The sequence below is a fragment of the Anomaloglossus baeobatrachus genome, chromosome 3 (assembly GCF_048569485.1).
Source record: "Anomaloglossus baeobatrachus isolate aAnoBae1 chromosome 3, aAnoBae1.hap1, whole genome shotgun sequence".
NCBI classification, from domain to species: Eukaryota; Metazoa; Chordata; class Amphibia; order Anura; family Aromobatidae; genus Anomaloglossus; species Anomaloglossus baeobatrachus.
This window is the reverse complement of record NC_134355.1, coordinates 10,773,953-10,786,560: the sequence shown is the minus strand read 5'-3', so window position 1 is coordinate 10,786,560 and position 12,608 is coordinate 10,773,953. Positions and strand designations below refer to the sequence as shown.

Below are 12,608 nucleotides of genomic sequence, written 5' to 3'. Positions count from 1 at the left end.
GGGGTACAATATGACAAACCCCCTGCAGGAACGTGCGCACCTTAGGAAGGCGTGCCAAACGCCTCTGAAAAAAGACGGATAGCGCCGAGACCTGACCTTTAAGGGAGCTGAGCGACAAACCTTTTTCTAACCCAGATTGCAGGAAAGAAAGAAAGGTAGGCAATGCAAATGGCCAGGGAGACACTCCCTGAGCAGAGGACCAGGATAAGAATATCCTCCACGTTCTGTGGTAGATCTTAGCGGACGTGGGCTTCCTAGCCTGTCTCATGGTGGCAACGACCCCTTGGGACAATCCTGAAGACGCTAGGATCCAGGACTCAATGGCCACACAGTCAGGTTCAGGGCCGCAGAATTCCGATGGAAAAACGGCCCTTGGGACAGTAAGTCTGGTCGGTCTGGGAGTGCCCACGGTTGGCCGACCGTGAGCTGCCACAGATCCGGATACCACGCCCTCCTCGGCCAGTCTGGGGCGACAAGTATGACGCGGCTGCAATCGGATCTGATCTTGCGTAGCACTCTGGGCAAGAGTGCCAGAGGTGGAAACACATAAGGGAGCCGGAACTGCGACCAATCTTGCACTAGGGCGTCTGCCGCCAGCGCTCTTTGATCGCGAGACCGTGCCATGAAGGTTGGGACCTTGTTGTTGTGCCGTGACGCCATTAGGTCGACGTCCGGCACCCCCCAGCGGCGACAGATTTCCTGAAACACGTGTGGGTGAAGGGACCATTCCCCTGCGTCCATGCCCTGGCGACTGAGGAAGTCTGCTTCCCAGTTTTCTACGCCGGGGATGTGAACTGCGGATATGGTGGAGGCTGTGGCTTCCACCCACATCAGAATCCGCCGGACTTCCTGGAAGGCTTGCCGACTGCGTGTCCCCCCTTGGTGGTTGATGTATGCCACCGCTGTGGAGTTGTCCGACTGAATTCGGATCTGCTTTCCTTCCAGCCACTGCTGGAAGGCTAGTAGGGCAAGATACACTGCTCTGATTTCCAGAACATTGATCTGAAGGGTGGACTCCCGCCGAGTCCACGTACCCTGAGCCCTGTGGTGGAGAAAAACTGCTCCCCACCCTGACAGACTCGCGTCTGTCGTGACCACCGCCCAAGACGGTGGTAGGAAGGATCTTCCCTGTGATAATGAGGTGGGAAGAAGCCACCACTGCAGAGAGTCTTTGGCCGTCTGGGAAAGGGAGACTTTCCTGTCCAGGGATGTTGACTTCCCGTCCCATTGGCGGAGAATGTCCCATTGAAGTGGACGCAGATGAAACTGCGCAAACGGAACCGCCTCTATTGCCGCCACCATCTTCCCGAGGAAGTGCATGAGGCGTCTTAAGGAGTGCGACTGACTTTGAAGGAGAGCCTGCACCCCAGTCTGTAGAGACCGCTGCTTGTCCAGCGGAAGCTTCACTATCGCTGAGAGAGTATGAAACTCCATGCCAAGATACGTTAGTGATTGGGTCGGTGACAGATTTGACTTTGGGAAGTTGATGATCCACCCGAACGCCTGGAGAGTCTCCAGTGCAACATTCAGGCTGAGTTGGCATGCCTCTTGAGAGGGTGCCTTGACCAGTAGATCGTCCAAGTAAGGGATCACAGAGTGTCCGTGAGAGTGCAAGACTGCTACCACTGCCGCCATGATCTTGGTGAACACCCGAGGGGCTGTCGCCAGACCAAATGGCAGAGCTACGAACTGAAGATGGTCGTCTCCTATCACGAAGCGTAGAAAGCGTTGGTGCTCTGTAGCAATCGGCACGTGGAGATAAGCATCTTTGACTCGCTGCCTCAACACGTCAGACTATCCCCTACCCTTGCAAACTTCAAACGGAACCTGAAAACGCACCTGTTCCGAAATGCCTACAATCTACAATGAACTCGCTGCCGCCCGACCACCGTGCGGAGCTGCCGCCCGACCACCGTGCGGAGCTGCCGCCCGACCACCGTGCGGAGCTGCCGCCCGACCACCGTGCGGAGCTGCCGCCCGACCACCGTGCGGAGCTGCCGCCCGACCACCGTGCGGAGCTGCCGCCCGACCACCGTGCGGAGCTGCCGCCTGACCTACACCCCACCTATTGTCTCCTCCCCATAATCCTATAGAATGTAAGCCCGCAAGGGTAGGGCCCTCTTCCCTCTGTACTAGTCTGTCTACTGTAACTTGTATACGTATTTTGTATGTAACCCCCTTCTCATGTACAGCACCATGGAATTAATGGTGCTCTATAAATAAATAATAATAATAAATAATAAAATGTCTATTGATGCTATGAAATCTCCTTGAGACATTGAGGCAATGACTGAGCGGAGGGATTCCATCCGGAACCGCCTGGCGTTCACATGCTTGTTGAGCAGTTTTAGGTCCAGAACAGGACGGAAGGAGCCGTCCTTTTTTGGAACCACAAAGAGATTGGAGTAAAATCCTCGCCCCCGTTCCTGAGGGGGGACAGGGATCACGACTCCTTCTGCTCTTAGAGAGTCCACCGCCTGCAGCAGGGCATCTGCTCGGTTGGGGTGTGGGGAGGTTCTGAAAAACCGAAGTGGAGGTCGAGAACTGAACTCGATTCTGTACCCACGAGACAAAATGTCTGTTACCCACCGGTCCTTGACCTGTGACAGCCAAATGTCGCAAAAGCGGGAGAGCCTGCCACCGACCGAGGATGCGGAGGGAAGAGGCCGAAAGTCATGAGGTAGCCGCTTTGGAAGCGGTTCCTCCATTTGCTTTCCTGGGGCGTGAGTGAGCCCGCCAGGAATCTGAGCTCCCTTGTTCTTTCTGAGTCCTTTTGGACGAGGAGAATTGGGCCTTGCCCGAGCCTCGAAAGGACCGAAACCTCGACTGCCACTTTTTCTGTTGAGGTTTACTTGCTCTGGGCTGTGGTAAGGAAGAGTCCTTACCCTTGGACTGTTTTATGATTTCAGCCAATGGCTCACCAAACAGTCTGTCTCTAGATAATGGCAAGCTGGTTAAGCATTTTTTGGAACCAGCATCTGCTTTCCAGTCCTTTAACCACAAGGCTCTGCGCAAAACCACAGAATTGGCGGACGCCATAGCGGTACGGCTCGTAGATTCTAGGACAGCATTGATAGCATAGGTCGCAAACGCAGACATTTGCGAAGTTAGGGACGCCACCTGCGGCACTGCTGGATGTATGATAGCATCCACCTGTGCTAAACCAGCTGAAATAGCTTGGAGTGCCCACACGGCCGCGAATGCTGGAGCAAACGACGCGCCGATAGCTTCATAGACAGATTTCAACCAAAGGTCCATCTGTCTGTCGTTGGCATCTTTAAGTGAAGCGCCATCCTCTACTGCGACTATGGATCTAGCCGCAAGCTTGGAAATTGGGGGATCCACCTTTGGACACTGGGTCCAGCGTTTGGCCACCTCAGAGGGAAAAGGATAACGGGTATCCTTAGAACGTTTAGAGAAACGCTTGTCTGGATGACCGTCGTGTTTCTGGATCGATTCTCTGAAGTCAGAGTGGTCCAAAAAAGCACTTAATTTACGCTTGGGATACAGGAAATGGAACTTCTCCTGCTGTGCCGCTGCCTGCTCTGCAGAAGGGGCTGGGGGAGAAATATCCAACAGTCTATTAATTGCCGATATAAGGTCATTAACCATGGCGTCACCATCAGGGGCATCCAGATTGAAAGGAGCCTCAGGATTAGAATCCTGATCACCGTCCTCAGTCTCATCACAGAGAGACTCTTCTCGCTGAGACCCTGAGCAGTGTGATGACGTGGAGGGTCTTTCCCAGCGAGCTCGCTTAGGCTGCCTGGGACTGTCATCTGAGTCAGAGACTTCAGCCTGTGATGCTTGAGACCCCCTTGAAGTACGGATTAGTTCCAACTGAGGGGGACCGGAGAGCATAGACACAGCAGTGTCCATGGTCTGAGTAACTGGCCTGGACTGCAAGGTCTCCAGGATTTTTGACATAGTCACAGACATTTTATCAGCAAAAACTGCAAAGTCTGTCCCCGTCACCGGGGCAGGGTTCACAGGTGTCTCTGCCTGGGCTACCACCACATTAGGCTCTGGCTGACGGAGTGCCACTGGGACTGAACATTGCACACAATGTGAGTCTTTGGAGCCTGCCGGTAGATCAGCCCCACATGCAGTACAAACAGTGTACACAGCCTGTGCCTTGGCACCCTTGCGTTTTGCGGATGACATGTTGCTGCCTCCTCAGAGCAGTACAGGGTGTCCAGCCAAGAAGCGACCTTACAGTGCAACTATATAAATATATGGTACTAAGAAAAAAGTACACTAATATAACACTGAGGCACAAGTGGGGCCAGCACTAAAGTGCAGCTTACCGCCCGCTTAGGAGCGGGTGTGTGGTCGCCGAAATCCCTTTAGTCTGGGTCTCCCAGAGCCTGCTGCCTTTCCCCAGCCAGACCGCATGTGTAATGGCTGCCGGCGTCCTTGTGGAGAGGGGGGGCGGGCCCTGGGCGTATACAGACGAAGAGCGGGAAGCCTGCTTCCCACTGTGCCTAGTGAGAGGGCTGGAGCATGTAAATAAAGCTCCAGCCCTCGGCGCTGCCAATTGAGCAGCGTCTCTCCCCTACCCTGATTGACAGGGTGGGGGCGGGAACGAAACGGCGCTAGGCCGCAGAAGCCGGGGGCTAAAGTTAGAAGCGCCGCCGCCGTAAAAGCGCGGTCGGCGCAAAGTCCCCGGCGCACCACAAGTCGCAGCTGCGCCGCCGCTCCAGTAGCGGTCGGCGCAGTAGTTCCCAACATGTAACGTCACTCAGCAAAGCTGCAGTGACCTAACCCCAGCGCACAGCGCTACTGTCCCCGGCGCACTATAACGCTCAGCAAGCCTTGAGAGTGTCCGTGCCTGCCGGGGACACAGAGTACCTGAAAGTTGCAGGGCCTTGTCCCTGAACGGCACTCCCGCTCCAAATCCAGCAGGTTCTCTGGGTCTGTGGATGGAGCCCGGCCTCAGGGCTTGGAGGCCGGTAAGATCCCACTTCCACAGAGCCCTAAGGGGATGTGGAAGGAAAACAGCATGTGGGCTCCAGCCTCTGTACCAGCAATAGGTACCTCAACCTTACAAGCACCACCGCGGGTGAGAAGGGAGCATGCTGGGGGCCCCATATGGGCCCTCTTTTCTTCCATCCGATATAGCCAGCAGCTACTGCTGACTACAAACAGTGGAGCTATGCGTGGATGTCTGACCTCCTTCGCACAAAGCAGAAAACAGGTGAGCCAGTGATCCCACTGGGGGTGTATAGCCAGAAGGGGAGGGGCCTTACACTTTTTAGTGTAATTGCTTTGTGTGGCCTCCGGAGGCAGTGCTATACACCCAATCGTCTGGGTCTCCCAATAGAGCGCTGAAGAAAGACTGGGAGATAGACCTGGTTAAGGATTCTACCCAAGCCGGGGTTTCAGCCACAGGAGCAGGAGCAGCCTGAGAGACCACTGGGGGTGAGACTCCAGGCTGAGACACCGCCAGGTTAGAGCAGGCATCACAATGTGGAAATGTGCTCGGATCACGCAGCACGAGCTTACAAGCAGTGCATACTGAATATAGCTTTGGAGCCTTGCTCCTCGTGTGAGACATGCTGCTGAAGTGGGGGCTCTGCTAGAGTGACCCCCAGAGAGTATATACAGAGGCCCACAACCAGAGGTTATGGCTTACCAGACCGCTGGAGCGGTTTGTGTGCCCTCCAGATCCCAAAGCCCGGACCCCCAAGCACCTCAGCAGGGATGCTGCAGCCAGTGATGATCGCAGACAAAAACGCTGATAAAATGGCGCCGGAGCGAGGAGAGGGGGCGGGACCAACTCTGAGAGCGGGATCTGGAGGGCCAAAGAGACTTACAGGGGAGGAGACATGTACTCAGTGAGGAGTGTCTCTCCCCTGTGCAGAACGGCCGCTGGGCGGAGCCGCACTGTCCCTCTGCATGAATGACATGCGAGGGCAGTGAAAACGAAAGTAGGCCTCCGGCGAAGCCGTGGCCTAAATTTGAGCGGTGCGGCCGGCGCGCAGGCACCATCGGCGCGGTTCTCAGGCGAAAGCCAGAGAACCGGCCGGAAATGTCAGAAAACTCACTCAGCACACTCTCCCACCATAATAAAGTACAGGGACCCCCAGAATATAAACGTCTCAGGTACTTAGCTTGCTGAGACGTAGGGCCAGGTCCCTGGGGATGAGTGCTCCGTCCAGCAGGATCCTGAAGGGCTGCGGATGGAGACCGGTCTCCTGCAAAGCATGGAGAACCGTGCTGGCTCCCACTTCAAGCCAGAGCCCGAGGGATGGTGAAGGAGCGCGGCATGTAAGGCTCCAGCCTTGGAATCAACCTTAACAGCACCACCGACACAGTGGGGTGAGAAGGGACATGCCGGGGGTCCAGACTTGGACCCGCTTTTCTTCAAACTCTTTCCAAAAATGAAAAATCAGATAAGAATGCATGTGTGGATGTATGCCTCCTGAACACAAAGCAATGAACTGGCTAGATCTGGTTTCTCCAGGGGGTGTATAAGCTCAGAGGGAGGAGCTACACTTTTGAGTGTAGTACTTTGTGTGTCCTCCGGAGGCAGAAGCTATACACCCAATGTCTGGGTCTCCCATAGGAACGATAAAGAAAAATCACTTTTCTAGTGCGCACATAGCCTTAAAGAGAACCTGTCAGGTCAAAAAAGCGTTATAACCTACAAGCAGGAGCCTGTGTGAGCTATTAACCCCTTCCTGCCCATCCCTTTCTTGTAATAATGTGTAATATGAAAGTAATAAAATATGTTTTATTACTTACATATTCCCTATGTAAATAGCATAGGTCTCTAACCCCATGGGTGTCACGTCGCCCCGTGGGTGTTTGCATAACTTTCCATGGTATCACTCCCCTGTGGGCGTGATAGCATGGATTTACATGAGCGACGTCACGTCTGCTCCTTCAGAATCTCGAGTGCGCACGCTTACCATTCTCACCGCCGCCTCATCCTGGTGTTTGCTGGTCGGCTTCAGACATGCACTGCAGTGCATGACAAGAACCGCAGGAGTCTTGTGAGCATGCGCAGCGCACGTCAGAAGCCGACCAGCAAACACCAGGATGAGGCGGGTGGCGAGAATGATAAGCGCGCGGACGCAAGATTCTGAAGGAGCAGACGTGACGTCGCTCATATAAATCCATGGTATCATGCCCTCAGGGGCGTGATACCATGGAAACGTCCACGGGGCGATGTGACGCCCATGGAGCTAGAGACCTGCTCATTTACATAGGGAATATGTAAGTAATAAAATGTATTTTATTACTTTCATATTACACAATATTACAAGAGAGAGATGGGTAAGAAGGGGTTAATAGCTCACACAGGCTCCTGCTCGTAGGTTATAACGCTTTTTTGACTTGACAGGTTCCCTTTAATTTCTGCTAGCCTGCTGGTTACCTTTTCTGATCACATGTTGCAGGAGACCTATCACAGGTACTCCTCTCCTTTTTAAGATGGTGTAATACTATTGTATGTTCTGAGGATTTCGATAGCGTTAGGGCAATGACAACCAGAGACGAGTTCTTGGTACAGAGATGTTTACAATATGTAACCACGATAGGTACACAAACGGAACAAACACAGTAGAACAATAACACACGAAATACCTTCCCGGATCGGAGCGAAGGGAATTCCCGGGGCCACGCACCGGACTCCCCCAGGGAGACCACCAAGAGCGAACCCCTATACAGGGACTGTCTGGCAATCACCCCGGAAGGCCTAAATGCGCAGCAGCCGGGACACAAGGGGCAAGAGGTAAAGTCCAGAAGTGTCCGTACGGGATGATAGTCCAGAGTGGTTACGAACCAGAAGGAACCGGGCAAAAGTGCTGACCAAAGACGGCAGACGGAGTCCGGGCACAGCTTGATGAAACCGGGTAAAGTCCAGAGTCGGTGTCGGTGGTCTTTCAGGAGGATCCAAATGTCAATCAGGAAATAGGAGCAGCAAAGCAGGAGCACACAGCAAGCAGTATACTCAGGCACTGGACTAGGCTTAGAGGCGGCCTTTTAAGCAGCTGGACAGGAAGTAGGGCAACAGAACAGCAAACTCCATGTTAACCGAGGGCAAGCTCTTTCAAAAGAGAACTGGAAAACCTGGAAACCTGACAGATGGAGGAATTTGTCTTCCTATGCAGACTATATTTTTCTGCTATACCAGACCGTGCGCTGTTGTTTTCCAGTCTGGTGATTTACTGTGTGTTGCTTGGTGTGCTGTGGATTACCTCCTGTTGTCTGGTTATTTCCTCCCTGCTTTAGTTTTCATGCTTATCTCTTGTTGTCTTAATACTCTGTGTGAGTGTGCGGTGTGATAAGAGTTTTGGTTTCCCCAGTTTGTCTATCACTGTTGGTGTTCACATACTCTTGGTGTTAGATGAGGAAGGGGTATTAGATTAGGGCTGGTCAGGAGCAGGTGTTTGAAGGCGACCCAGACATCGTTACCATCTGAGGGCCAGCCTGAGGGTTAGATTAGGAACCCCTATTCCCTGTGTTCCCCTGCCACCCCGTGACATTTCCAAACTATCCACTATCGCAGCACTCTAGCGACATTTTAATGAAGACAACATCACAAGAGCAATGAACATGGGCCGCCAATATTGGCAATGGCAGCACGGCGCAAAATTTAAATAAAGAAAAGAGGGCAAGCCAGGAGGACGCCGGAGGACTATATACAGAGGAGCTGACCCACACAGTTTTGCCCTGCTGCACACGAAACTCAACCAATGCACTCATTTTTAAATTTTGAGAATGTTTTTTTTGCCAATCAAACATGCAATCTGGAAACTGAAGGTATGATTTGATTCATCATGTGATCCACCTGCGCCTGTTAAGAGACACGTCGGCTGATCAGATCAGCCAACATGTGCAGAAACATCTGAGCTCACCGTGCATCAAAGGAACAGACATGACCTTGGACATACCGGTACATCCAAGGCTGTGACAGGGTTAAATATTTTTCAAATTTTTAAAAAACTTTCTTACTTAAGTCTCTCTATGGGACATTAACGTTTATTAGTCTGATAGCTGGTATAATGTATGGCAATGCACATACATTGTAAAGTAATACACCTGTCAGTGTGACCCTGACAACGCATTTTAGACAATGCTGCTGACGTGATCTAATAGGCCACCATAGCCATTGAACCTCTAGGCATTATTTGACCTTAGATTGCCACGGCAACAATCGGGACCATGTGATCTCATTGTGGGGATCCCAATCTGGTGGGAGATGTAGCGCATATCCTCTCCCAGCCTCCTAAATGCTGCGATCAATATTCAAGGTGGCATTTATTTAGGGGGTTAAATAGCCATGGGCGGCGCTGTGACAGAGCTTGTCAATCTCCTAGTAAGATCATAGGGCACTGCTCCTCTGCCCATATGATCACCATGATGCACCCATACGTCATAGGTCGGGAACCGTTTCCCGACCATGACATATGGGTATATCAAAGGGTGTGAAGGGGTTAAGCACCAAAAACACTAGTTACCAGGTAATATACTAGCATGATGACATTAGTTTGATAATGCAGTGATACAAACCTTAGACAACAAAAAAGGGAATAATGGAATGTACAAATAAAACAATTGCAATGCCAGTATAACTAGATTTGCAAAATGTTACAAACATCTATACCAGAAATAAACAAGATGATGTCTAGTGAGTTAATAAAGCTGACATATAAATTAAGTGAAACTGTCTCCTAATGTCCATAAGATACTTCTTGTATAGAGAGTAAACAACACAGGAAAACAGATCAATATACTACTGGAACCATGATAAAGGTCATGTATCACCAGTAATGCATAAAAACAGAGATGCTGCAACATCAGTAATGAAATCCGAGGATGTAGGCAAAAATATTGAGTAAATATGGACTCCCCGCATATCGACATCATAGTGTGGCTTCCTCAGGGATGATATGGAAGTGTGGTCCAAAAATATACAGGTTAATTCGAAAAAGATAATGATAAAACAATTACCAGCTATACATGGAGGCAGCAAGTGGAGATTGTATCTCATCGAGTGTTTCATGTGTGTTCCTGCACTCGATATCAATCATTCATTAGTGATACCACCCCGCCAGAGAGATGCTGTAAACACCACTAACCAAGGATTTATTCATCACTAATATCTTACCTTTATAAGTTTGGATTTAGCCATGGCCAACACAACAATAATGGCTTTAAAGTTCTCTCCCTTCACCTGCTCAATAATAAAGCTGAATCTTACATACAATCGTATCCAGTGCTCCAGCTCAGTTACAGGACCCGAATCATCTGCCTCTTTTCTTATTTGTTCACTTTCGGACATAACCTGCATTTAGGGAAGCACAAACATGAGCTACACAATAAGTTGTTCACACGTTGCGTTTTTCAGCATTTAACTGCATGGTTTTATGCTAATAAGTTGCTTTATACAGCAACAGCAAAACCCATGACATTCCAGAAATTTCATGGGCACACAGATTCACACGTGGTTTTTTTTTTCCCTTACTGAAATGGAAAATGCGTGTGTTTTTGAAAGAAGCAGCCTGTCAATACTTTCAGCACTTTTGCTGGCTTTTTTTTTATTTAACCTTTGAAAAAGAGGAGTGTGGAAAAAAAATGCAGCTGCATTGTTGGTGAATAACTAACTTTATTTAAATGAACTGTAGACAAGGACGTTTTTACATTTTTTTTTTTTACAAACATCGCTGACTGTCATGGTGGTGTCAGGATCAGTGGAGACTACAGATTCTGGCACTCTGCTTTGCTTTCTGACCTTTGATATCTGTGATCAGTGCAGGTGTCGACCCACAGACACTAGCAAAAGTTAATCTCTGCTGGTCTTCTTGTTAGTCTCCTTTGATCACAAGCTGTGATGGAACCAGTCACATTCACTCTCCTCCTATAAATATTGGCTGGACATCCGCTAATGTCAGCTATAGCTTTCCTATACTGGTCTGGTGAGGTGTTGTGGTCCAGTCCATCTGGTGGTTGTAGAGATTTTATTACTGTTGTGGTGTTAACCCTTGTTGATCTTTTGTTGCTGCCTTACTTCTCTTCCTTTTCTCCTTAGTTTCTAAAGGTCTGTTCCCAAGAGTTTGCAGTGTGACTGAGTTTAGGTTTTTCCCTGTCTGTCTTAATCTGCGTTTCCATCACACTCCTGCTCCTGCCTTCCCTGGAGGGTGGAGGGAACACATTAGCTTTACACAAGAGTATTGTGTTGAGGATAAAGAATTGACTATCCATAAATACTTAATTCAGCCATTTCATAGACTCAGGTATATAGTTTAGTAAGATGTAAACTAACACACATATCTATGCATGTCTTTGTTCTCTTTTATTCTTTTACTAACACGTTTATATAAGTATATTGCATATTCAGTGTATTTTCCTTAACCTCAGTATATACTAGAATATATATATATATGTATAGCTTGAATATGGCCACCATTTCCTGGTTTACACCCAAGACAGATGGACAAAGAGAAATTCCTGGAGCCTAGACTGACCAATCAACGGAGAATATGCAGATCTCTCTACGTCATGAAGCCCTGACCTGCGATACTTGATTGGACTAAAACTTTTGTTTACACCCCTTTTACTTCGTGGTCTAATTGTCCGAGAATAAAGATTTTCAGTCTTGCCTCAGCCTTGGTCGTGAGAGGAAGAGTTTTAATTGATTTCCAATTAATTATCATTCTTTTTCGCCGTGCACAAACGACATTTTAATTCGGAACAACGATCAGATCGGGAAAAAGGGATCAATTGTATCCCATCCTTAACAACTGGAGGCACTGCTGAGATACCGTAAGAAAGATTGGCCGAACTTCTATCTCGGATCCGAGGGATCGTTTCCTAGTACCCACAGGCCACCGAAACAGGAGCTGATCACTCAAAATCGCAGGTAAGTGTCATATATAATGTATATGAGATTTGCCTGCGGTTTCGGAGACTTGTGGCGAACGGTCTGATCTCTGAACTGAGGAAGGGGATGACGCTATTGACCCTTAGCGGGCTTGAATCTTTCGCCGGTAGTCTAAGAACAAAGAGACGGACCCAGACCCCATAGCGTCATAGGGTCCGTGGGTCATACGATCTGATCGTTTGTTTTCTTTATTGCTAATTGTGAACGGTGTTTTTAGCTTCATAGATAGCTTGTAGATTCTACGCTCTGATCTAGTTTTCAAAGAGTTAATTGCCTGTAGTTTTTTTTTCTTCTTCGCTGTGACCGAAGGAAGAAGGGAGGTAGACAGGGATTGAGCGCGGGAGTTGAATTACACGCTGTGTCTGCAGTGTCTTAGACAAAGAAAGCAGGGGGGTTGATAGTTAATCCCCCCCTTGCCCCTGCATTTCTTCACTAAGAGGAAAGTTTGTGTGTGTTAGAAAGCAGGGCGGGTTGGAATGCCCACAGAAGCAGCTGTTGTCTTTGTTCTGTGAAGGAGAAGGGGGGTGGAGGGTGAAGAGGCAGACACCGGGTGTTAAAACAGCGCAGCTCTTTGGAGAGAGGAGGGGTCAGTGGAGGTGACTGCAGCCTTTGTATTACAGCAAGTTGTAATGATTTGAAAGAAAGACAAGTGTTATCTTGGTTTGGATTTGAGAGAAATTAACTAGTTTATGCGTTTTTCAGCATTTTGTAATCGTTG

At 49.6% G+C, this 12,608-nt stretch overlaps 1 protein-coding gene across 1 annotated transcript in view; it reads right to left on the bottom strand.

Annotated features, from left to right (window-relative positions):
* The window catches only part of DNAH8 (dynein axonemal heavy chain 8), a 593,387-nt gene that overhangs the window by 469,762 nt on the left and 111,017 nt on the right, over positions 1-12,608 (bottom strand). Inside the window, exon 8 of the mRNA XM_075338922.1 lies at positions 10,118-10,294. Within this exon, the coding sequence (XP_075195037.1) occupies positions 10,118-10,294 (177 nt within the window). The remainder of the gene's footprint in view (positions 1-10,117; positions 10,295-12,608) is intronic.